This window comes from Neltuma alba, unplaced genomic scaffold (assembly GCF_004799145.2).
Source record: "Neltuma alba isolate B1F8T4 unplaced genomic scaffold, ASM479914v2 tig00012070_pilon, whole genome shotgun sequence".
In the NCBI taxonomy this organism is placed as follows: Eukaryota; Viridiplantae; Streptophyta; class Magnoliopsida; order Fabales; family Fabaceae; genus Neltuma; species Neltuma alba.
Window position 1 is genome coordinate 280267 of NW_021636631.1, and position 25944 is coordinate 306210.

At 35.6% G+C, this 25944-nt stretch overlaps 5 protein-coding genes across 10 annotated transcripts; 1 reads left to right on the top strand and 4 right to left on the bottom strand.

The window, feature by feature from the left end:
• Window positions 1-846: 846 nt before the first annotated feature.
• On the top strand, window positions 847-1389 carry LOC114721838 (LYR motif-containing protein 4). Its single transcript, XM_028907717.1, has one exon. It carries the CDS (start codon window positions 858-860, stop codon window positions 1143-1145), a length of 288 nt encoding a protein of 95 aa, XP_028763550.1. The 5' UTR covers window positions 847-857; the 3' UTR covers window positions 1146-1389.
• Window positions 1390-3682: 2293 nt separating this feature from the next.
• Window positions 3683-7413, bottom strand: LOC114721832 (SNAP25 homologous protein SNAP33-like). 6 transcript variants are annotated; one of them, XM_028907707.1, is made up of 7 exons: window positions 6753-7232; window positions 6416-6437; window positions 5816-6327; window positions 5560-5653; window positions 5345-5475; window positions 4175-4272; window positions 3683-4000 (listed from the first exon to the last, which is right to left on the bottom strand). In XM_028907707.1, exons 3-7 carry the CDS (start codon window positions 6311-6313, stop codon window positions 3901-3903), a joined length of 921 nt encoding a protein of 306 aa, XP_028763540.1. In that variant the 5' UTR covers window positions 6314-6327; window positions 6416-6437; window positions 6753-7232; the 3' UTR covers window positions 3683-3900. The 6 variants fall into 6 exon arrangements, with proteins under 6 accessions (XP_028763540.1, XP_028763542.1, XP_028763538.1 ...); XM_028907709.1 differs by lacking the exons at window positions 6416-6437; window positions 6753-7232 and adding an exon at window positions 7305-7413; XM_028907705.1 differs by lacking the exon at window positions 6753-7232 and adding an exon at window positions 7305-7413 and having other exon boundaries at window positions 5816-6437.
• Window positions 7414-9091: 1678 nt separating this feature from the next.
• Window positions 9092-10614, bottom strand: LOC114721826 (zinc finger protein ZAT1-like). The gene has a single exon (XM_028907692.1). It carries the CDS (start codon window positions 10606-10608, stop codon window positions 9289-9291), a length of 1320 nt encoding a protein of 439 aa, XP_028763525.1. The 5' UTR covers window positions 10609-10614; the 3' UTR covers window positions 9092-9288.
• Window positions 10615-14269: 3655 nt separating this feature from the next.
• On the bottom strand, window positions 14270-18611 carry LOC114721814 (uncharacterized). Its single transcript, XM_028907681.1, has 3 exons — window positions 17877-18611; window positions 16587-16737; window positions 14270-16097 (listed from the first exon to the last, which is right to left on the bottom strand). The coding sequence occupies exons 2-3, from the start codon at window positions 16729-16731 to the stop codon at window positions 14698-14700; spliced, it is 1545 nt and encodes a 514-aa protein (XP_028763514.1). The 5' UTR covers window positions 16732-16737; window positions 17877-18611; the 3' UTR covers window positions 14270-14697.
• Window positions 18612-19948: 1337 nt separating this feature from the next.
• On the bottom strand, window positions 19949-25444 carry LOC114721836 (plant intracellular Ras-group-related LRR protein 7-like). The gene is made up of 9 exons (XM_028907715.1): window positions 25133-25444; window positions 24435-24504; window positions 24195-24241; window positions 22854-22962; window positions 22627-22712; window positions 22354-22444; window positions 21779-21864; window positions 20454-20540; window positions 19949-20355 (listed from the first exon to the last, which is right to left on the bottom strand). The coding sequence occupies exons 1-9, from the start codon at window positions 25229-25231 to the stop codon at window positions 20245-20247; spliced, it is 786 nt and encodes a 261-aa protein (XP_028763548.1). The 5' UTR covers window positions 25232-25444; the 3' UTR covers window positions 19949-20244.
• Window positions 25445-25944: the final 500 nt, after the last annotated feature.

Sequence of the window (25944 nt, forward strand, 5' to 3'; positions counted from 1 at the left end):
AAAGTTTCCTCCCCTTCACTTCATTCATATTCAACACGCAACTGTTACTCCTTTGCGTTATAGTTGTATTTTTTTTCCTCAATACCTGTTGTCTTTTCTTACAAATTTAGACCAAGGATGCTTTGATTTAAATAATACTTCTCCGGTCCTAAATATAAGACTTTTTTTAGAGTATAAATTACACTACAAGAAAGATCTTATATTTAGGACTGAGAAGTATAATTTTTTGTGTGCTGAAATTTAAAAACGTAAGGTAAAAACGAATAGTTCCAAGCATGAACGTTTTCTAATTAAAAATAGAATAAAAACTAAATCATCAAATCAAATCATTTACTACCTCTGGTCCTTAATATAAGCCCTTGTTTGATTTTTATGTTGGTTCTAATTATAAGATCCTAATCCACTTTGTCTCTTATATTTATACATTATTTTCCAAAATAGTCCCTCTAATAATGATAGTTCTAGCCAATAAATTTTTGACTAGCAAGAATATTTTAGAAAAGACAACACCTATTTATTACAAATAACTAATTTAACTTATTTCTTTAATCTCCTCAAATTAGTCAACTAGCTCGTATAATTAGAATCAGAGGTAGTATCTATTTTTTTTTTGCCAATCAAGTCATTTATCTATGAAAACATAAAACAAATCAAATGTAAATAATGCACATTGTATGTGTGTAACTGTGTATATATATTTTTTTTTAAAAAAATGCCATTGACCACGCTCATTCCATTTTCATAACATTTTTTTCTTACCAAACGCGCCCTTTGACTCTGTTTGCGGATCAGTATAAAACAAAAATACTGAAACAGAAAGGGTTTTAAGGCTATGGTTTGTGGGTGAGGGAGGGGAGATGGCTTCTGCGGGTTTATCAGCGAATATTCCGTCAAGAGCGCAACTTCTTTGTCTCTTCCGCTCTCTCCTCCGCACGGCTCGCCAGTTCCCCGATTACAACATCAGGGAATACACCAAGCGCCGAACCATTGACGCCTTTCGGCACAACCAAAACCTCACCGACCAAGCTTCCATTGCTTCCGCTTATTCTGAAGGCAAGACCCAGCTCGAGATTGCGAAGAGGCAGGCAATCGTGCAATCGCTTTACGCCCCTGTGGTCAAGAGCGTCATGGACTTAAAGCAATGATTCACCGCTCTTGTTGCTCTCCATTTTTGGTTTCAAGGGTTTTTTCCTTCCTATTCATGATTAGGGTTTCTGAGAGGCGGATTCCTGTATAATAATTGGTTTCTGTATCTTGGTTTTGCACTCTCGTTCTTGATTTTGGCTATAAGGTATTATTTTGTTGTTTCATTCTGTTCTATGATTGAGCCTTTACAATGGATTTCATTTTTCTGACTGATCAAATTCAAAGCATTTTTTAGGATTGGTACTTTTTGGTAGCCCAGTAGGCGAGTAGGCTGGTTTCAAAGTTAGCATTTCGTTTTGCTAGGACTGAATGAAATCTCAGCATGACTCCGTTTCTTGTTTGTCTAATTTAAAGATAGGAAGAAGGGGGGAAGGGGGGGCGGGGTTGGCCTCCGTAGAATGCAGTCTAGCGTGTAATAATTGTGATGGGTTCATACTCAAATGGCAGAATGGACGTTGAAAATTGGAGGTTTCTGATTTCATGATCGAAAGGACAATAGCCAATGTTCCGTTGCACTGGCTCTGCAGCTTACTGTCTGTTGGGGAGGTTAGCTCTGTTACTAATTGTTACTAATTATAAGAACCAGTTAAATAATTTGATAAGATGAAAAAAAAATTAAATTAGTTATTTGTAATGAATAGGTGTTATCTTTCTTAAAATATCCTTAATAATCGAATGTATTGGCTAAAACTATAATTATTAGAAAGGTTATTTTCAAAAAAATTGCATAAATATGAAAAACAAAATGAATTAGAATTTTATATACAACAACAACAACAAGTCTTATCCCACTAGGTGGGGTCGGCTACATGAATCACACGACACCATCGTATTTTGTCAACAACCCAGTTCTTAGATATATTGTTGACTAGGAGGTTTCGTTCAATGACCTCATTAAGCGTTCTTCTTGGTCTTTCTCTGTTCATTTTTATAGGACTCCATCTTGTCTGATCCATCCTCCTCACCGGGGCCTCTAATGACCTTCTCTGCACATGTCCAAATCATCTTAAGCGATTCTTAACCATTTTCTCTTGTATAGGTGTCACACTGACTCTTATTCTGATATTTTCATTTCGAATCCTTTTTTTTTTTGTATGACCACACATCCATCTCAACATCCTCATTTCTGTCACCCCAACTTTGTGCTCTTGTTTTCCCTTTATTGCCTAACAGTCACTACCATACAACATATTTAGAACCAAAATAAAAATTAAATAAAGACTTTTATTAAAAACCGGAGATAGTGTTTCATCTTTTTTTCGATTTGATCTTCTATTGTTGTTGCGTGTGGCATAGTGACTGGAAACTGGGAAAGGAAAGTGGATTTATTTTTTTTTTTAAATGTTACTCTTGCTTAGCTAGAAATTAATTTTTATATATTTGTACTATATTTAATCTTTTCCTCCAAAATAATTAGCATATAACAAACGTATATTAATTTGAATTTTGAATATGACTGATTCAATTGCCAATGGTAAATTAATAGTTTGATTGGTTCAATGACGAGTTATTTTTTTCAATACTTGAGTTTAATTGGAGAGCGAATGATATTTTATAACATCCCATTGGGTGATTGATTATATTAGCATGTTCCCTCTTTAATATGAGTTGTTTGGGTAAAATCTAATTATGATTTTTAAAAATAATTTTACGGTATATGAAATTATAAATAAAAATCCCTGAATATGTAAAATTATAATTTGGGAACTTGAATTTGAAAAATAGCAAATAAGCACTGGTTTTACTCTTGCAAATATGAAATGTGGTAAGATGTCTGAAATGTCCCTCAATCAAATTGTAATTTGATCTACTTAAGTTGTAATTCGTTAAAATAAACTTGTCATTTCCCATAGTCAACTCGTCATTTGACATATCATCAGCCAAGTTGTGATTTAATCTACTGAAGTTGTCATTTGCTAAACTAAACTTATCATTTCTTATAATCAACTTATCATTTAAATGAGAGGTATTTCAGACATTTCACTCACATTTTATATTTACAAAAATAAAACCAGGTCTTTATTTACTATTTTTCAAATTCAGGATCCCAAATTATAATTTTATATATATTTGGAGGGTCTTTATTTACAATTTTTCTAAATAAATGTGATAACAATTATCTCAATTTGTGTAAAGATATTTTTGAAAAGCATTTACAGAAGCTACTAAACACCCATTAATTTAAGTAGATTAAAAAAAATTAATTAAATTAATTATTTATAATAAATGTTATTTTTTAAAAAATACCATTACTAATCCAATAAATTAGTTAAAATTAGCATTCGATGAAACAATTACCATGTCCAATCATTGTAAAAACTATCTTAAAAAATAATAAATATGAAAAATAAAATAAATTGGGTTTTTATATCTAGGAGAAGAGGCAGCGCTGCTAACACAATCAACAACTTATGCGCCGGTGGGTGTACAGTTGAGAAGGGGTAAATCTCTTTTTTTTTTAAACCAGAAGGGTAAATCGTTTTAATTCACGGACCTTCAAGCATATAGATTATAGAAGGTCATAAGCGAACCAAGCTTCTGAAATGGGACAGCCATAAAGAATTGGTCTTCTCTTCAAGCACAGCCGTACACGACCACTGTTGAAGGTGGTCCAATATAAAAATTATGTGATAGAACTATAAAATGAGTCATACAAATGGAGAACAACGCATTAACCCCCATTCCCTGACTGTATAAGAAGTAAGAACAACCCTGAAATGAGGAAGGAGAATGGCTCAATGGAATTAGTGAAACTTATTTTCCCAGTAAACGGCGACCACGTTGATTAGCCCCTTTCACACGGTAATTCAGCTCGTCCACATCGTTATACATATGGCCCAGCGCCTTGTTGTGGCTGAAATTTTACCAAAATCACTATTAATTATGAAAATTTGAATAGATGAAGTGGTTCTCAATAACTACACAATCAGTTCGTCCTAAGCAAAATTTGATAACAAATTCCAATTCCCAAGTCAACTTGTTATTTATTGAGGCTAAACTTAAAAGACATATAATCCAATCAACTAACCTCTCAATTTCAGATCCCATGTCAACAGCCATATGTTTCAGCTCTCCCAAGAGATCGCTTAAATCTGACAATGCATCATCTTGTTTCCCCTTTTCAATCTGTTCAGGACAATAGCCAAATTCCACATCAAGCATTAAATATACCACAATGTGAAGAGATGGAGAAAATCACATGACAATTACAATATCCGAGTCGGATTGATAATTATTAGAGACTACATGTGCTTAACAGGAAAAAGAGAAAGATGGAGAGTTGCGAAAACATCAAGATATTGTAATCTGGTGTGCCAACACATTCACACATAAAAGTCAATCCAGCCTTCTCATTTTTCCTCTTAACATTCACTATCTGAGAGTAAAGAACTGGAATTTGGAGCTTCAAAAGCTACAAATAGCAATAGCTACAATTCCCTATCCTTAAGGTAAAGGTTTATGTGAAATAGAAGAAAATAAGAAATAAACCTTAGCTGAGGTATATATAATATTATTGTTGATCATAATTATTAATGGCATGCCATGGCGTATGGTGCGATGAAAGAACGTTGGGCCATGCAAACCTTGTGGCGTTGCAAAATTTAAATCAGCACATGAGAATAAGGCAAAAACTCTAGACCAGCCTAATTTACATTTCCATGATACACAATTCAAAGAGTAGCAGCTTAAACTTCTCTGTACCGATTGCAAATAACTAAGACCTACAAAGAATCTGCTGATAAAGATCCCTTCAATTAAAAGTTCCTGCAAGATTTCTTTCAACATAGTTTTATTGTCACAACTCATTACATTATATGATAAAACTACAATTTATGATTTATTGAGATGGATCTTGATGATTTTAGCATTATTTAAGCTTTTCATCTATGCTGCTAGTTTTAATTGAGAATGTTGTTATATTGGTTCATTTAATAATGTGTAACGCACTTCAGTGTTGGAACTACAGCGCACTGGGCACTCCAAACAAGGATTAAGAGGCCTTTTAACAAGGTATTGCATACCATTGACAGTCACCCACAGATATATATATATATGTATTAATTAAAAAAAAACTCAAGCAGTGATTTGAAAATTAGGGATAAACTATAACTCATAATCGCTTGCTAATGGCAATACAAAACAGCAACTTTTGCATTTTTAAATGGCGTAACTATTGTTCACCTAATTAAATACAAACCTCAACTTTTTCAAGAGCATTGGTTGGTTCAGGAGGCGATGTTCGCATGTTTGACTTCCCTCTGGGTGCAGAAGTCAATCCCAATTTCTCTCTCTGCTCCAAGTGGCTGCCCTTTCTTCGGACCTGATCGTCTGTGTTATGGAGTCCATCATGCATATGATAGTGCTGAAAGAAAAATCCAAATAACAAGAGATAAAAGAAGAAAAAAATTTAACCTCCAACAATAACAGGCCCTGTAATTGATCGTGTCTTCTTTGGTTTCCAAGTTTTGGAGAAGACACCACCAAGACTTCCTAAAAGCTTTTCTCCCTGTAAGCAGAATTAAAAAAGTCACAACTTCATCTTTTTTAGTCCATAATAAAAATTGGATGTTCTTCATAGAGGGCTTCATAGTGAAAGATGCGACAGAATGTTTTCCAAGGAATAGTAAAAGAACTGTATTAGATAACTCTTAACAAACATGATCAATACCCGACTAAGATCTTGGTCGATGTCAACTGCAACATGGTGAGACCTGGTAATTTGCTCACCCTGTTGGTGTAGAGTGACCAAAGTCTTGGTACCTTCCTCTCTTATGTTCTCTGCTATCTTCAAACAATTTTTGACCGATTTTGTAGTCTCTTCAGCCTTGTAAACAGCATAATTCTCCAATTCTTGCACTGATTGATTCTCTATTCCTCCTGAGTCACGAAAATCATTCCTATAGTTGTTTTGGTTTGCTGACTGAAGGGCATAAGAAGATGAAGTAGTGTTCCTATCGCCTCCATCATCATCAAAGGGATTAGTTTTTCCTCCCTGTAAAACTAGGGAAGGGTCCGAACGAGTCCTATTCGAGGAATTATTTTTTGGGTTTTCCTTTGGCTCATCATCATCAGAATCAAATGGATTTGATCCCGATTTAACAGGATAGACAGGTTCAGCAGAACTGTGTTTAACAAATTTTAGGGGAGATTTCCTCAAACCAAGCATTCTCTATCTTCAAGCTGACCGGGCGAAATTGAGGAATTCAGTCAGTGCAGATGGATTGCAGGTAAACTGATAAATAAATAAGAGACAACAATCCTATATAACCTGAAGAGAAAGCAAATTGTTCCTGAAAAAGAAAGCAATACTATTCAGTCCCTGTTTAACATAGCCGAACCAGCAAAAACCAATATTTCGTGGCGGACTTGTCACGATTCATTAATCTTCTCCTAACACCGAAAGAAACCCTAGATATATCAATTCAAAAACTACGATAAAATTGCCTCTTCTAGAGAAAATGGTTATAAGACAACCTAAAGTAGAGAATGAACAAAAGCGACCATTACAAAACAACACACAGTTTACATGAGACGCGTTTCAAGGCTAATGAGAAACCAGAAAAAAAAAAAAAAAGGCGTTATAACGCAGGATAAAAAAAGTTTACATTGAAGCAGACACCCGAATCGCGTCGTTTGGGTGCCAAGAAAATGGGGAAAACAAATCCTAGGCTCTTAACAGCAAAAGGAACACGAGGTCTCCAAGGATAGATGAAGCGCCCATCAATAGAGAGAAGATGGTAGTGAACTTGACCATTAGGTGATCACAAGAGATGCAGAAAACCAAGCAAGAAAGGGGTAAATCTCAGAAATCCAAGATGGATGAAGTGCTTCACCGCCTAACAAAACCCTCAAAATCAAATAATTGTAGAAGATAAAGGACGCTAGTACCTGGATAAAGCCACAAAATGGGGAATATTCAATAGACTTTTCAAAAGTCCGAGTTGATATAAAGAACCGAAAAGTAAATGAAGTGGGGATCAAGCGGAGCTGTTTCAACGACCAAATATAAGAACTAGAAGCCGTAAAAGCTAACGAAACAGCGTTAAGAAAGGTCAGAGAAGTGGAAACCGCAAGGAAACCAAGGAGAGCACGGAAGAGAAAAATACAGTGAAGATGCAAGACGCAGTTTAAAAAGTAGGATCTGAACGCTCTCGCACCTCTTTCGCCCTATAGGGACAGCTTTGTTTTTCCGAGTTGATGAAGCGCTTTGGTGGGATCCTTTGCAGACCAAAAAGCTTGCGATTTTGACAATCTCTGGTTCTTTACTTTGCTTTTCCGCCCATACCACTCGGATTCCGACTTATGTGACGCTCGGCCCCGCATAGTCAACCATCATCCCAATTATTCCGCTGGACCCAAAAAAAAAAAAAAGAGATCCAAATTATTCCATATGAATGAACGGATAGAATAATACAGAGGAAAAATTTGTATAAAAAATAAAGAGAGAAAAATACTCACTTACGTGCACCAATATAAATGTTTGATTAAAATCAATTATGACATCCCGACCAAATATTCATATTTTAATTTCTAATAATGTCTTTCATGGGCAGCCCCACATATTCTGAGTGCATTTAAATTATTGTTGGACAAAACAAAACTTATTAAATTGATTTATGAACATCTTAAGCATGGGGTGTTTGGATAAATTTTTAGGAAAGTATAATTAAAAAACAAGTAAGAGAGCTTTTGATCATGAATTAAAGATTATTTATATTTCATATAAAGACAAAATCACTTTTTCTTTTTTTGAATAAAAAGATAAACTTTAGATGAACGACCTAATTAATCAAATTTCCCAATTAAGAGGATCCGCTTGGCAAGGTCCTGTTTCATTATGTGGCCCCAAAGGACGGTGGAGAAAACCACTCTGCCATAAAAGGGTTGGGCTAGAGGCCCAATAAAAAGTGGGTAAGAAATGTTAAAAATACTGGGCTTCAACACAGCACACGGAGATAATGCCAATTCACGTTGAGCAAAAACCAATTTTTAATACCAACTGAGATTGGGTTTAACAGAATAGGTTAATCCCTTATAACGTGGCAAATCAAGATTTGAATTCCTGTTGGGAGAGGTACTTACATTTAGTGCCCGACAGTGTCTCGAATAGGGATTGTCTCCAATAGGAGGATACCTATGCTTTAGCAAAAAAAAAAAAACCAATTTTTAATTCTATTAGAAAAATTTGACCCTCGATTTTTTAAAAAAAATATTAAATATAATTTTGCTGAATTTTTATTTAGTTTTTTTCTTAGGTGAATACGCGTCTCCCGTTCATAATTTAGATTCTCTTGTGCCAAACTCTCTACCGTCATTCCTCTACATCTTTTGAAAATAAGAATATGGAGCTTGTTCCATAATAAATGACTCTCAAAGAGCATATATTTTTATCTGTTAGCTGCAGTCTTAAAAAAACAATGGCAGGAAGAATTATAATTTGTATTTAAACCATTAATCTGAATTAATAATTTTACCAGATGCAAATTTGATTTATGAAATTTGGATTTTAATTTTTTTAACTTTTATATATAAAAATAATCATTTAATTATGAACTAATTAATTAAATATCTTAATTAAAGTATTCGCTCTTGTAATTGCCGTTTTTGGCTTTCAAAAGTTAGCGGTGGAGGCAGTCATACCCATAGTCTGTTTCATGATGTTAGTATTATCTGTGATTATCATGATAATTAATTCTATATTAAAAAGAATTAATATGCTAATTGCTGTTGAAAGTGGCGCATAGAGATTAGTGAGAAGGATTTGATAACACGCCACTTGTGTTATTCTGTTTTTTCTGGTAGTTGACTAATAAACAACCACCAAACCTCACCTCTTTCTAGTCACTCGTCACTAAGAACCACCCCCTTCCATTTCACTTTTGGAATTCTCCACCAAAAAAGAACAAAAAGTAGATTCGCTTTTTCAATGAGAAGCAAATTGTTCAGGAGAAAAGTACTAATGAACTACCATATCATCTCAAGTTCATCTTGTAAGCTCCTTGAAGAACATGAGCAGAAGAAAACATCAGACATGGACCCCGTAAAGAATTAACCAAAGAAATGAAGCCCAAAAAAAAAAAAAAAGAAGCATTGTTCTATACATTTTGAATCTTCACTGAGAAATCTGGAAGTATGATATGATTAGTTAGACAATAGGCCTACTAGAGCTTCCTGCTTGTTGTGGATGCTTCTCACCCACCAGGGTGATGATCTGTAACACTCAGAATTGCTATTATTGTTGCTGTCTTCTTCCTCTGCAGCATCCGCATCAGCTGGAAGATTAAGATCAATCAAATCCCTAATTTTCTCAACTGGTTCCTCAATCAAATCTGTACTTTCTGCTTTTCTACTCTCAGGTGCCTCAGTTGAATGGGATCTTTTATGCCCATCCATTGCTTGCCCAGATGGAAAACTCTTGAGGCTGATTGAGCGTTCATGATCTTTGCTCTTGTCCAACTCTGCATCTTCATGAAGATCCGAACCAGAAATTGCTTCATGGTGAGACAGATCAGGTTTTATAGAGTTATCACTGGTCTCATCTATTGGAACAAAGCAGTCTCTGGCGATCTTCTTATGGCTGGCTCTATGGCCACCAAGAGCTTGGTAAGAACGGAAGACCTTGTTGCAAGTAGCACACTCGAACTTGCTTCTTCTGTCAGAACTCCTGGAAGGATTTGAGTTCAATTCTGAACCTAAGAACTTGAAATTCCTCTTCCCTTGCTCTTTATCATCTTCCTCAGAATCCTCCATTGCAGACTGAAAATCTATCATCCTTGTCTTGCTCTTGCTAGACCCACTTCTTGGAAAGTGATCAGGGGTCAAAAGCTCTGATCTTTTTGGTTTCTTCTCGGACCCCATTTCTCGAGATCCCCGTGAAGCCACGCCCCTGCTAAGCATCATCAAGCTCAAAGCGACCTCTTCTTGCTCTTGCTCAATTTCAGAAACAGAAGAGGAAAGGTTGGAGAAGGACAGAGACGAGGTTGTAGTCGTTCTTGTTCTCTTGGATCTTATTCTTGTTCTTGGCCTGGGAGGTTCATTGTCAGACTGGCTATCCATGACAGTCCATGAATCTTGATCTTCCAAGCTATTATGATTATGATCATCATCAGTAACAGAAGCTCTTTCTTTCTGGGAGTGACATTTCATGTGACCAAACAGAGCCTTCCAAGAGCGAAACCCTTTACCACACTGCTTGCACAACTTTTCTGATGCCTTAGTGCCGTCACTCGAATCAGCGACTCTCCAAGTCTTCTTCCTCTGCTCTCTCAGATCATAGCCAGTAGCAGAAGCCGCTGCTTCGCCATTCTCCTTCTCGACACGCGAGAGCTTCGTCGCTGCAAGTGAATCCTCTGTTTCAGCTGAATGATTGCCGGAGACGTGGGACCTCATGTGACCCCCCAAGGATCTTCCGCACGGGAAGATTTTCCTGCAGAACTTGCACACATGCTTGGATTCTTCCATTGAACGCACAGATCAGAAGAAACCGAGGATGTAACAAGACGATCGATCAGAAGCCGTAGAAAAGATGAAGAAGGTGAAATCGAGTAAGGAGGATCAGGCCATAGAATCAGATCAAGCCAAGTGTGCGCATAAGAGTAGAGCTTAATAGGGTTGGGAGAAAAAATCAAAGGTTTGGTGATAGGGGTGGGGAAGAAGAAAGGAAGCTAAAAATGGAAGAGAAATCCATGGAGGTAAGCAAAGAGGAAGCAAGAGGGAGGGGATAGAAAAGAAGCACGTGTAGCGATAAGAGGAGAGTCCGGCGAGGCTTCACAAAATCCAACGGCAAGCACAAGCCAATCGTAATAATAAAAATGAATCACAGCTTTGTAATCTTGAAACTACATAACTGAATCCACAACTATTCTTTCCTTCCTTGCTCGTTCTTGTTCACTCCTTTTCTTCTTCTCTCTCCCACGCTTTCCAACTGAAAGCTTCCCTGCCACATTGCGTTAATTATAAAGACAAAATTAATTCCTCAACCTGATTTTTTTAAGGTCATTTAACAAAACACTATGGCGCGTCTATTATAAGCTTTCCTGTATTTCAAGGGAAAATTATATTTATTTTTAAATAGAAAATATATAATTTACAAAATTTAGAAGTTGTTGTATAATTTACTTCTAAAAATACTACTATTCGGCTCAATGACATCTAAACAAATTATGAGCAGGATAGTGCACTTCAACTAAACTAGCCTTTCACAGAAGTTTATATGAGAATAAAGTGTAACTTTATATAACTATTTTATAGTAGAGGATGTATTACATTATCTTATTCACTTGACTTTAATAGAATAAGATATCAAGTATTTGTTAGAAAATGAACCTTAAGTGGGTCCTGGAGTTAGCCTCCGTGGAAGTATGGAAGGCAAATTAAGTGGGAGGTAGAGAGGGGTTGTGGCAAACCAACCAATTGGGCAGCGCCAATTCCTGTGAATTACAGTATTATTCCTGTCACAAGCTCCTCCAAAAACTTATTGCTTCAATTATGGTTTTGGAATCCCAGGGATATGTTGGATGAACATTATGCTATTTAGAACTAGCTCAGATGATAAGAATATATGCAGTATTCAAAGTTTATGTCCTTTGATTATGATGAAAATAAAAAAAGAAATCTTTTTACACCTTGGCACTCCTTAGCCAAATCAAAACTTTTTATTTGAAGACAAAGGAGGTGCTTTGGTTGTTCAGCTTACTGTATAGCATAGTACAACTAAGAAGGTCATAGATGGGCCAGCCTTGCAAGCTCATTGACAAGGCCGGCCACACTTATATCACACAAAAACAAGAGAAGGAAGTGTGTGATTATTAGTTTGTTGCCCTCATGGCGGCGGGAGTATCAGATTATGGTTTGTCGTAATGTGATTAGAATTTTCAAGAGGAAGTTGGGAAGATGCAAAGCGAGTAGAGCCAAAACAGAGAATATGTGATTCGACTGTTCATTTTGTGGTGACCCTAACAAGGGACCACTTTGTAGGTTGTGTCCAAAGCAGCTACCACTCACCACTTTCACTGTGGATCTTGGATATGCCCTCCCCGGTCCTTAGCATCTGAAATCAATAAGACTAATAGGTGAGCTCAAGATTAAGAATTTAAGCGACAGCAACTCATGAATAAAGTACTTAGGAACAGGAAAAAACAAAGGAATAGATATATGGATTGTCGAGGTAAATCAATAAGATAGGAAGGTCAGTTTTGGGTGACACTGAATGTGATGGGGTTGCAAGTTTAGGATGAAGATACAGAAAGTGAAAGTGAAAGTGCTGTGGGATGGTAAGTGATTACAAAAAGAGAATTGGGTGCCTCAAATTCACTAGGTGTGAGTTGGGATAAAGCTAGAAAAGTTGGTAAGTGGTATGCTTTCTGGACACTCAATTCCCAAAGCTTGAATCTTGCAATGTAGGCAAAGCAAAGTTCAATCATGCTATGGGAAGGCTAACATTTATGCCAACTCTAGTTCTCATGTTTGTAAAGCAAGACAGGAAAAGAAGATGATGATATATAAATATTGGATCTTTCTTTTCGTTTTTTTTGGAATTAAAAAAAAAATCTGAGTTTACCAGCAAGATCGAATATGTAACCTTCTCCTTATAGAAAAATTTTACGCAACTGGCCATATGAGATCAATTTATATGGGCCACAATACCCATTTATGAATATTACAATATAATTGCTTACACATATTATTCTGAGACAATGACTTCTACTTCAGTTAAAAGAAGCTGCTCTGTTTTGTTTATCCTAAGTAGATATAAATAATAATTTTAATATCCGATCAGATATGTAGAGAAAGATTGAAAGGGAAAAATTGCAGGCACCATTGTTTATAAATAACATAGCTTTGATATATACTTTCATATCAGTTTATTTTGTTTTTGTTTTAGTATGTATATGCGCCAACTTGGAAAGCTATAATTGGTTAGCAGTTTTATTTTGATGTTCGCTTGAAGTCTAGAACGATGACACCACAAAATTATGGTAATAATCTCCGAGTCAAAATCATGCTGTTGGAATGGAAGAAAAGCTTACTAAATGAAATTATCTGGGTTACAACATATGCCTAAATCTCACCCTCGCCTTCACATTAAGGGGAATCAGAACATGGTAGCTGATAGCTTCAAAAGCACGATGGCCCGACGCCTCTCTAGCTAGATACACCCCTCACAAAGTCTACGAGTTAGGCCTCACGTTGGCAGCCAACTTGGTTCAACCTACCTTACCTTAAATATAATCCATCCAATGCATGGTTCATAAATAAATACTCTGCTAGTCTTTTTTTTTCTTTTTAATTTAATTCTTGGATGAGACCTTAATGTAATTTAACTTTTCCATTTCTAAGCAAATAGGAGGGAATATGTCATTTGATCTTAGCTATTTATACTCCCTTGAGAAGGATTAAGTAATTGAAATTGCCAAAAAAAAATTACGAAATTTTTCATGGTTAATAGAATAACCTCATTCTCTTACTTTTAAATGTAAAAATTTGATAAATTAAAAAAATTATAACTTAGATGTCACCAAATGGGATTTATATTTAAACTCCCTAGAGATTTTACTTGTCCAATTACTAAACCACCCTCACTTTTTTTCTAAGTACGTGTTAAGAATTGAAAGAGTAGTCATTAACAACTTGTGCAACAATTAATAATTATCACAACAAGTATTAACAATACATTTTCATAGTACATTACAAAGATTTAATGTATAAGTTTTTAATGTCCGCCCCGATAATTATTAATCGTCGCGCTTTAAATTAATAACTACCTTTTCATTTGTCAATGCATTTTTTTAAAAAATAAAAATAATTTAATAATTAAACAAGTAAAATCTCTTACAATGAAATCCTTTAAAATTTAGATTAATTTGATGACTTGCAATGAGGACTTTTTTTTTAATTTAAATTTCTTGAATGAGACCTAACTTAATGCAATTTTCCCTTCAAAATTCGATTTGAATGCAAATTTTGTCCTTTGATAAAATATAAAAATCTACTATGGACCATTGAAACGAGATAAAACTATGAAAGATCAATTTGACAAAACAGCATCAAATATCAGCACTCCTCATTTTATTTGAGACAGGCTCTTCGCTTTCCCAGTAATAATGATCCAGTGAACCATCAATAAAATGCCAAAGCGGCCATTGGAGTAAGAATGATCTTTCACGGATTGGATAGTACAAAGCAACACTGCAACCCCAATTGTTTACCAATCATCTTCTCCTCCCCACCTTAAGTGTACACTACTACGCTAAAATTAAGAAACAAGGAATTTCATAATTCCGAAGGGGGCTTGAGAAAAATAAAGTTGACAGAACTCGATAACCAACATAAATGGGACCCAACTCGATAACCAAACTCATCTGCCAAAACTATATTATACATAGTTACATTGCCAATTTCACGTCAAATATACACAAGACAAGTTGGAATCACTCTTATTATGCTTAGCCCAGAGTGCTAGCTGAGATTGACTCAACATAAAAGGCCCCGGACATCGATTATTCCCAAAATTGTGATTGAGGAAGAGTCTAAGCTAGCACAATACTGAGCTCAAACTCTCCTCATTTCTTGCCTCAGCCCATCTCCAAAAACCTCTTCAATCATGCTGCAAGTAGGTAAGAAATCAATTTTATCTTTTGCGCAAGACATAAAACCAGAATCCCAGGCTTTTGTGTCACAAGATTCCGTAACATATCCTGGGCTAAAGCCACGGTTTATACCGTTGAGGTTATCAGGGCAAAGATCATCATTCTCAGTCTTCCCCTTGATCTCCTGTGAACTAACTCCCAGTTCCGAGGATGTGCATGATCCATCCAGTACTTCTTCCTCACACCTCTCTTGACAAATGATTTTATCCTGAGACTGAACATGCTGCGGGGAACTGTTGGACCGCGGCATCTCTTCAGGATCATATTTTAAATCATCGCTAATGTCTCTCTTGGTAAAGTCTACAACTCCACTAGTATCACAGGTTTCATCTTGAGCATACTCATCATAATCTTGCAGATCATTTTCTTGACAGTTACTATGACCAGTATCATCTTGATAGAAGGGGGACTCAGCAACAGAGTCCTCGTCTTCCCCTAGAGTCGCAATTTCATTGTCATCACTACCTTGCCATTCATCATTATCACTGTCGACATTCAAATGGTCATTTCTGTTCTGCTCTGCCCGCTTTCGAAGCATGAACACGTTAAAGTAGTAGCTCACTATCTCCCTTCTAGATCGTGAAGGAAATGCAATTGGGAAAGTGTTCCAGAAATTCTTGCCCAGGGAAGCCGGATAATTGAAGACAACCTCGTGAAAGAGTTGTTCATCTTCTGCATTCCATTTTTCAGCCACTTGCTCTCCCACGTCACACAGGCCCAAATCAGCAAATCTAGCTAGTTCAATTGTTTTTGCAAGTTCCTCTCTTGCTTCTACAATATGCTGTCTTACACATCTCACAGATCCCCTATCTTCACAACTACAATCAGTTCTGCCCCTTCCAACTTTACTATCACAGGTAGATAATTCCATATTAGGCATAGGGATTATACATGTTCCCGCCCACCTTTCCTCAGATTTATCCCCAACAACAGAGATGGAACTTGAAGAGGTATCCAGTCCACTAGTGGAACCTGGTACGACCCATGCTGGAACATCAGCTTGATGATCAGCTCCAATGGGGACAAGTTTGCGCGGAGGGTGTTCAAGGAGTATGGAATAGATGTCCTCATAGCGTGTTAATGCCCTCACCGGACGTTCTGGACTAAAATACTCAGGATAAAAAGAGAAATGGACAGGAATATCTGACCGGACATCTTCACTGGTACTAGGAGCCCAAGAAGAAACAGAGATACTTCCTGGAAAGCTTGTTTCAATGTCCCCAGCACCTCCAGGATGTTCAACAAAAATATCACTAGCAAGCTTCTCATCACCTTCATTGTTAACTTGTCTGCATCCAGACTCTAACCAATCACAAAGTAAACCGGGTCAAAAAGCTTCTTTTTTTTTTTTAGATGAGGATACATTATGAGGAAATATAACAAATATCATATTGTCATCTGATTTACCCATCTCCTGGTAGTGCTAGTTACAGTCAGAATCAGAAGACAATAATGCTCAAATGCCTCTTATTACCACTAGGAATTTTTTAAAGGAAAAAAAGATACCATGACAGATATGTTAGGCAGAACATCAGAAATAAAAGATTCGTACCAAGTTAATACAACCTAAAAGAGAAACAGTAACTGAGTTAGAAAAAGGGAATAGATATACACAATAATAACTTCATCTATAGGTAAGAGTTAGTTGACAACTAAACCACATTTTATCAATACAAGTTGCAATAGAAATTTACTTGATCTGAAACTTCAATCCACTAAATGAGCACCAGCTTTATTTTTTAGAAAACAAATTTAATTCTAAACATGGGGGATCGCCAACCAAACCCACACCTGATGTTTCAAGATGCTGGGAAGAATTCTCAGGAAATACCGATTCTGAAAATGATACAAGCTGATTGCTGGGTCCAGCTTGTTTTGGGTGTTTAAAAGGAACCTCAAGCATTTCCTCAGCATCAAAAGGGCGTTTCTGAACCATGTTTACCTGCAGGAAAGAGTTTAAAACAAGTAAGAAGGCAAGCTGGACTCACTTTATAACTGTCAAAGTAACTTGTCTTCTAATAATGAATCAAAAGATCAAATAAGATAACTCATTAATAGATAATGAAGGTTTTTTTCAGAGGGATAGGGGCATTTAACAACCTTCGCCAGCAAATTACCAAATAATATCAATCCTAAACCCTAAACTCCTCTCACTAATATTTATAACCATGCGATTTCTATAGGATTTTCCAGGACAACTGTTCCCATATTCTTGCTTTCCCCTTTTTATCTCAATATGAACTGTCTAGTTAACATTAACGAAATAGATTAAGCATGGACACTACTAAGTTCCATTATCCAACCTCAAATGAAAGAGCAAAACACTAACTATAGTTGCATTCGCATCCCCAGATATTATCCAAAGTAAGATAATACGAATTTAAGCACCCCATGCTTAAACTAAAATCAAGCACATGTTCAAACCATAACAAAAAACAAAGAAGCATATGCCAAAGTGCTACTAAAACAATTTAACAGCAGTCAAATATCATATACACACTCATACATACACTGTTACTCTCCTAAACATCAAAGTGTTATAAATATAACAGACACACGCGGTAGTAAATGACTAGAAAATCCCATGCTTCCTTTTCTTAATAAGTAAACCCTTGAAACAGCAAGACCAGACGCCCGCGTGCACTCATATCAGACGACACTTTAGTTGCCAATAAAGGAAGAAAGCAAAAGAAAGAATAAACAATCACATCAGAACTGAGGAATGATAAAGAAAGAAGCAACTTGAGCTCTGTAGAACGCAGCATGCTAATTATCAAACAAAATTCCCAACTCCAAAAGGGGAAATTGCAATCAACGAAACAAAGACTCTGGATTTAGTTTATTAATATTAATAATATTAATAATTAATTAATATCATCAAGATAGTGGGCCCGTTTCTCATGGCAACCTTGCTTAATGGAGCCTGGAAAGCATCAATTTTGCAAGCATACGCAATGACCCTCCCCAAATAACAACATAGTCCTTAGATTGCCAAAACTTTCTCCAGCAATTTGAAAATAAATTACCATAACAACAAAAGTACAATTTGTACGAAATTACCAAAAGAGAAACCATATATACCTTTATCCAGTCCCCCGTAGAACTTTATCGCTAACCGTGAAGCCGACAATAATGGCTTTAGTTCGGAGTAGTCAGGCAAGTTAACCCTAATTTCAGACAGAAATTCAACTTTCCCCAAGGAAATTTATTCAAACAGGTAGAAGTCCCAATTTCAGAAAACCCTAACCCTAGATCTAAATATTACGGCACGAAGGAAATCAAGAAAAAGGAATCAACCCTTATTGTTTGAAAAAAATACACGATTATGGTTAATCAGACTACGCAGTGTGGGATCTTATAATCCGAACAAACTATCAACGGATCTATATCTATAAGTCGTGAAAGTCCGAAGCGATGCAAGTAATTTACAAAAACGGAAACGATACAAAGATATGAGAGACATCCATAACTCAAATCGAACATAAATGAAAGGAGTTTCTCAGATCCGGCATGGTAAAGACAGATCGAGAATATTCCACAACGAAACCCTAAGATTGGATAAGACAACCGATACAAGCGAAAATCGGAATCGATCGGTGCAGAAAAAAAAGATCTGATGAAAGCTGGTATTCAATTACAAGAATCCACAACGAATTTAGTGATCGAATCAAGCAAGAACAAAACCGAGATCGGACGGAGACGCGGCAAAAGACCAAAAAGGGCAAAGCTCTTTTTTTTTTTGGTCGGAAAAAGGAAACGACGTGACGAATAAACAAAGGGCACGTATCTTCTCTTAATTACGGGAAATGCCCTTATCACTCTGAGGAAGGAGGGAAGAATGCTAGGGCGATATATAAGGGACAGTTTGGAACGGGAATTTGAGGGCAGATTCTGAATCATATGATAGCGCGAGGAGGTTCTGACACGTGGCGTGCGATAAGAGGGAAGATTGTGTGAATTGTTTTGTTTTCGCTCTTTTTGGGGCCCGACGTGAATTCTGTGGGTGGGGAATCTCGGAGGCAATAATGATGGTAGATTCTAATATGTTCTGTACAGGTTACTGTACACTATTTATCTGGCCAATCAGGTAAAAACACGTAGTACTCAAATGCGGCCCCATAGGTCCGATTTCGCTTGTTTATTGAGGGGGAAAAAAAGGAGTTGAATTTCATTTTGATTTTGCTAATTAACATTTAATGAGATACAAAAGTTGGATTGCAATACTGTTGTACCATCTTATTAGTTTTAGTTTAATTTACAAAAAATAATACTCCTCCAATCCTTAATATAACACATATTTAACTAATTTGATTAGATTAAAGAAATTAGGTAAGTTAGTTAATTATAAGAAATATGATATGTTTTCTCTAAAACACCATAATCATCTTCTTTAATATTCTCGTTCCCTCTTTTACTTGATTATGGTTGAGAGAGTATCCATAGGGATAATTTAAAAAAATTGATAAATTTGAGAAATAAATCTTATATTCAGGACTAAAATCAACTCAATAATTAGATCCTATATTAAGGACAAGAGGAGTATTAAGTAATATGAATAATAAAATAAAAAATATATAAGTACTCGTTTATAAAAGATAATTCAGTTTCAGACACCGCTCAATGTCAAATATGAACATTTTTTTTCAAACAAGTATTATATTCTTTTATTAGATCTAACTATCATAAATATGTTTTGTTTTATTTTTTTATTAGGAAGCACGTCAGGATTTGATTCTATTTATTGGTTTAGCAATTCAAGATGTATGTTAAAAAAAAAAACACAGCTCAAAAATAGGATTCAGGAGTTTGGTTGGTCGTTGCTTCTCTTGTTCCTAACAAATTATTCTCTCATGAAAATGCAAGATAATTGTACCTATTATTCATTATCAAAACTAATATTCACCATAAAATTGTCATTTAATGCATGGCATTTTTTTTTCACTACTTTTTTTGAGTACATAGGATTTTTTTTCTCATACGTTTGCGAGGTCAAATTAAACAACAAAATTGATATCATCTTGAAATTGAGGAAATATCTCAACAACAAAAACTTAAGGTGTTTTGTTTAACAAAATACAAGACGAGCTACGTTCTTACAATCGATAGATGACAACGCCTGGTCAAAAAAAAAAAATCGATAGATGACAACGGTATTTCACAAATAGCAGAGTTTCAAGGAGAACAATGTTCCAACAAATTATTTTAGTATCAATTATAAATTTGAAGACACCGGGAAAAAAAGATGATACGATTTATTATCATGACAATGGCTTCGATTCAAAATCTCTATATGCATTCAGCTGAATGGCAGAGAGTAGAATCGTACCGAAGCCAGCAAATTTGCAGGCAAATGCGTGGGATTTTCCAAGTTACATCAAAACTCAAAAGACTATACAGCTGCCAAAGCCCATTCGATTTGCAAAGTGGCTTTAACTAGGCAGAAAATATCTCATACATCAACACCCTCATCAAGACCTTTGGAACTGATCATCACATTTGAATCAATTTGTTTGTCAAACTTCTTTCTCCTCCTCGCTTCAAACTCTTCAAAACCATCCATCTACAGTATTCACCGTAGTTAGATTGTATTAATTCTTGAACAACTCTATTCCTCTCAGGCCAGGGACCAAAACAGAATGTAAGAGATCATAACCATACCTGCTGAAACTGATCCACTGATATAGGGTTGTTGTGAAGAGATATGTTCTGCAAAGCTTTACAATCCTTTAATAGGTTCAACGGTATCTGTTCAAAAACAGACCATAGAGTTACGTAGGTATTTGCAATCCAAGGGTATGGTTCCAAACGTATGGGAATGAAGAACGAAAGGGAGGGAAAAAGGGAAAATAATACAAAAATTGCACAGCAACAAGGTCTACAGCATAAAAGATCTAATCAACATCTGAAAAGTTCAAACTAGAGACTGTCAGTAACGACTATCAAGAACATAGATCCCAATGTGGTGGCTATACAATTTATGTTATTCCAGATCGGTCAAGAATAAGATTCAGAACATAAGGGAAATATTAAGTACTAATGTCTTCCATAATCAGCAAGGTCTTTTTTTTTTTTTTTTGACTTCCATAATCAGCATGGTAATTGTTGTTTCATGCATTCACCTCTTAAAATGTTTCATATAAGCGGCCTATGCGAGCAGGGGATAGTCAAGAAAAGATAAGGAAGAAAAAAGTTTAGCTGATAGTCAAAGAAAGGATAAGTAAGAAGAGAGCTTGCTGATGGCGTAGCTCCTCTTGCTCAAGTGCTTGGGCAAAGACCAGATACAAGCATTACATACATCAGGTGGTTAATACATAACATGCGATGAGGTGACAGCTGTCCCTCTCTTAGAATCTATAACCATAAATTTTTGAGACGCACTAACAGGCTAAATCACGTATGCTGCAGCTGTGAGCCATGAGAGTGTTAACAGAAAGAGACTAATGAATGCAATACTGATAAAATAATATATATACAAACACATTATAGGCTAACATTATAATCTAACAGGGATAAGTCCTCTAAAGTGTTGGTTACTCCTTAGAGAGTAAGTGAAAAATGGATAGTGATTGATTAAAAAAACAAATTAAGAATTGTCTAAAATAGAAGAAACTGGATAACAACTATGGATTTGTGTGATTCATAATTTATAATTCACCATAATCCCATGGCAATTTATCACCATAATCATTGAGTAAAATCTATCTACTTTTTATGACACACTTAGATGTTTGAAATTCTTGGTAATTATCTTTTAGCGATTTCCAAATTTTACATTAGAATTGTACAGTCAGCTGTCATTTTCTCGAGGGGAGAGAGGGCAAGCCAAAATGTCCACATATGACCATACAAAAAAATAATAATAATGAGAAACCAAAGAAATAAAGAGAAACAATACAATACAACACAATAATGTTTAATCATGTTTAGCATTAAATCACAGATAAAATCCACCAAACTAAAGTCTTGAGATTGCAAAGCAATACCAACTCCACTTCATTGTTATCTAAGCAAAGTGACTTCAAGCGGCTGAGATTGCACACTGAAGAGGGTAGATCTTCAATAAGATTATCTGATAAATTGACAAAATTACTAAGTTAGCTTCAGTCCACCTCACAAAACCCAAAAATTAGATAGATGACACATTGTTCTACAGATCCAGAGTAGATAATCAAGAATTGATCAAGCACAAAGAATCAATCCTAGGGGCCTATAGTTAAGGCAAAGTCATAAGAAACTGAAAAGCTTAGGCACTTCATTTGGAATGATTTGGTGTAAAATCAGAAGTTTCAACTATGACTGAGAGCAATATTGCGAAGCACAAGATTCTTGAGTAAGCATGCATCAGGAAATAAATTTGATGGATGAAAAAAAAGAGTACAAAAAGGAGGATAAACCATCCTACAATGTAACATAGATTTACAAAGCCTCCAAGCTCTTTGCTTTCAATACAAGGAAGAACTCACTCTATTGAGCTCACACACAGAGAGAAGTAAAAAGCATATCCCCATGAGCATGTTCATGCAATGCTTGTATAAAGAGAGTGGATTAGGAAGTATACCATTGGCCTGTAATTCTTCCAGAGAAAAACAACTTCCAATAGATTCAGGAAGATATTTTAACTTGTTGCTTGATACATTTAAAAGCGTCAGCTGAAATGCCAAAAGGAGAACAATTTTTTCTAAGACAAGTTAAGACCAATGTTAACACTTAACAGGAACTAAATCTTCACTTCATATTCTTCAATCATGTAGCAATGATACTCCAAATATGCCCAAACCACAGAAGTGGTAAGCTGCATCGCATTCAGTTCTCAATATGTATATTTACTTACACTTCGCAAGCTGCCAATAGTCATGGGCAAGCATGTTAACAAATTCCCTGAGATGGATAACTGCTCAAGCTTCACCAACTGGCCCACTGGACAGAAAGATATACCTTAAGTTATAAAGTGCAATAAATTAAACTTACATTGAGCATGTGTCATAGAAACAACTAAAATTATGCATTTTCCCAATAGTAAAAAAGATTTTAAATTATTTATTTAGAGAAGAGAATTACATTCATCAGGCAAGGAAGTAATTCTATTCCCATCAAGGATCATGATTTTTAGAGATTGTAGTTTTCCCAAATGCACTGACAGACTCTCAATGAGGTTATCAGCTAATACCTGTAAGATTAGTAAAACTTAAAGTAGTAAAGATTGTTTAAACCAATCTTGTCTTGCATAACCACGATTTATTCAAATGCTGTCATGGCATGCTATTTGCTGGTCAAAATAATAGCAAGGTATCGTTGTGTCTAGGGTCCTGCCCCATGTTTAGAAAAGCAAAAGAATTTTAAAATGACTACAAAATTAATGAACTTCACGCTTCTGCAGAATTAATGAGTGGAAGAAGCAAGTTGAAACAAAATTTTTAAAGGAACGATTGCTATGCTGGGATTGAGGCAATAATATATGTGCCCTACTAGGAAATGATGTCCCCAATAGCCACAAAAATGATTGACGGTTAACGGTAGTACACTTTGAGTTCAAACTTCTTATTTTCTTTGGATAGATTTGAAATGTGGCTTACAAGAGGCACGTACACAAACTAGTTAGGAGCTCCAAATAAGCAGGCAAGTTAAACTATCTTGTTGCCAGTGGGTTGTGAATTGTAAATAGCCGGTATTTTCGATTGCTTCACCTCTAGGTATTAACATAAAGCCTCATGCCAGTAACTTTCAGAGGTTTGGGAGCCTTATGATATCAACTTCTGGAGGTAACAGAACAGCAATTTTGATGATATATGAGAATTGAACATTAAAAGTTTCTACTCCCTCCAATCCTAAATGTAAAAATTAGTAGAGGGGTTTACTTTGGTCATAAATATAAGACCCTGATCCACTTTGTCTCTCAAATTTATAATTCTTTTCCTAAACTCTCCCTATTGATTACACATGTTAAGGGGGTTATTATGAATTAGAACAGTTTCCAATGCAAATTATTAAAAGGCTACTTTATAGAAATTAGCACACTTTTTTTTTCACAAATAACTAACTTAACTAATTTTTTTAATTTCTATAAATTAATTATCTAACTCTTACAATAACGATCAGAGGGAATATAACAGAAAATGAGACATATTGTGGTACATAGACTTCAAATACCATTAGTTGATGCATTTTGAAGAAGACACTTCATTATCTAAAACATATAATTACTGTATTACTGCATCATGTAAATTCAAGCAAAAGAGAGCTTCTGATTTTGATGTCAAAACTTTGTACAGCATATATATTGCTCCTTCAAAATTTAAAATCAATACATAATAAATAAAGTAGAAAAGATTTATAAAAAATAATTATGCGTTCAGTACAAGTAACAGGCTTTAGGCATAAACTAAAACATGAAGTTCTTACCAGGCGCTGCAAGTTGATTAATTTTCCCATCTCCAAGGGAATGTCAGCTGCAGTGAAGAAATTAATTAATATCAACAACAATAAAACCTTTCACACAGCTACCAGGTAAATTGTATAGAGGACAACATAGTACAATCAGTTCAGGAAAAAGGCTCCAAGACCCTTCAAGACCAACATACAGGGCCTCATTCTGCTCTTTAGAAAACAGAAAATGAAATTAAAGAAAATAAAACAGCATACCTATTCGATTATGTGTCAAATCAAGAGTGCGCACAGATCTGTCCAGATCAAAAATTTCATCTGGAAATGTCTGTTGAGAAGGAAATGAGAAAAATATACCAAGGTAAGCTTGTAGCATCATCACAGCAGGGGTAGGCATACGATGATATATTAACAAACACAAAAAGAAGCAAATCAAACTAGGTGAGCTGGAAAGTAACAAAAACAGAAACCAGTATACCAAATGATTGCTACTCACACCCAATAATGATCTGATGGAAGGTATCTATACAGCGAGCATGATTGATGTCCAGTATCTATAAGATGATAATGCAGTGATTAGTTAATAGGTTTTCCTTTCTATTATCTGGGCATGCAAATGAGTTAAGTTTGTGATATGTGCCAATCACGCGCATCAGTCATCTCAAGTACAAGATTCCAATTTGAAATGTAAACTAATTGAAGAACAGAATGCGCTGTTTGTAATACCAATGATCATTCCGGCTGACATCTAATCATGAGCCTCAGCAAAACAGACTCTAGCAGTTTTAATACAGGGAAAATAAATTTTAAAAACAGAGGGACAATAAATAAAAAAGAACACAGCGGGGTAGTTATATCGAATGGTATAATCATGAAATAAGCCAAAAGAAGAGAATAGATAAAAAACAAGAGAATCAAGTTCAAATTAAAACAAGCGAGGAATAGGATGAGGATGCCTTCAATTTAGAGTCGCGCAAAGCAACAATGCCCGTGGATCGCCACCGCGCAATCCTATTAGCCTTCGTATCAGCGTGTTTGCTAGCGGGACAGCCCATTTTTTAAGAAATCGGAGAATGATAAATAAAAGAGAGAGAAGCAAATCGTAGAATTTTCGGCTCTTCCTGCAGGCACCTCTATTCAGTGTGTCCTACAGGCGATTCGAAGGAGACTCCCTAATCGCAAGGATCAGATTAACGTTGTTGTTGTAGAATGGGCTGAGGCTAGAGGCCGAAGGCGGGAGTCAAACGCCCATGAATCACAGGGACCAAAAACCGCGTTCTCTACGGTCTTTGGTAGTGGCACCGAGCATGGCAGAGGAATTTCGGAGGTGACTGGTCTCTGTCTTGTCATGACACGTTGTCATTTTTTTGTGAAAAAATTAATTAATACTAGCACTTCGCTCCTCTTAATTTATTTTATTTTAATTCAGCATTTGAATTGAACTTTATTTTTTAAATTTTAAATCCACTTTTATACCTTGGAATTTGCTTTATTTGTTTCCATTAATGATGAGTAGATCTAAAGTGGAAAATTCTCAGGCCAAAAAAAAAAGTGGAAAACTCCAAACGAGCCAATAATAATACATATATGATACCTTTTGCATCTCGTTTATTCCTTTTGTTTCACGTCACTCAGAATCAATCAACGGATCTATAAAATTTATTTCCCTCAATTTTCTTTTTTTATAAACCTTTTCTAAATAATCTTTTTTTTTTCTCTGTACATAGCTGGAAAATCAAGCCGGCTCGAGACCCAGATTTAAAATTTC

Bases quoted from the DNA above. Each gene is read 5' to 3' on its own strand.
- LOC114721838 (XM_028907717.1), top strand. From the start codon at position 858: ATGGCTTCTGCGGGTTTATCAGCGAATATTCCGTCAAGAGCGCAACTT.
- LOC114721826 (XM_028907692.1), bottom strand. From the start codon at position 10,608: ATGGAAGAATCCAAGCATGTGTGCAAGTTCTGCAGGAAAATCTTCCCG.
- LOC114721832 (XM_028907709.1), bottom strand. From the start codon at position 6,313: ATGCTTGGTTTGAGGAAATCTCCCCTAAAATTTGTTAAACACAGTTCT. The intron at 5,654-5,815 runs GTATTGATCATG...TTCTGCTTACAG, and splicing joins TCGACCAAGATCTTAGTCGG to GGAGAAAAGCTTTTAGGAAG. The intron at 4,273-5,344 runs GTTTGTATTTAA...TGTCCTGAACAG, and splicing joins ATGCTCTTGAAAAAGTTGAG to ATTGAAAAGGGGAAACAAGA.
- LOC114721814 (XM_028907681.1), bottom strand. From the start codon at position 16,731: ATGGTTCAGAAACGCCCTTTTGATGCTGAGGAAATGCTTGAGGTTCCT. The intron at 16,098-16,586 runs GTGTGGGTTTGG...GTGATTGGTTAG, and splicing joins CCAGCATCTTGAAACATCAG to AGTCTGGATGCAGACAAGTT.
- LOC114721836 (XM_028907715.1), bottom strand. From the start codon at position 25,231: ATGGGCTGTCCCGCTAGCAAACACGCTGATACGAAGGCTAATAGGATT. The intron at 24,505-25,132 runs GCATCCTCATCC...CCTTCTCAACAG, and splicing joins TGCGCGACTCTAAATTGAAG to ACATTTCCAGATGAAATTTT. The intron at 21,865-22,353 runs GTATACTTCCTA...TCAATTTATCAG, and splicing joins GGAAGAATTACAGGCCAATG to ATAATCTTATTGAAGATCTA.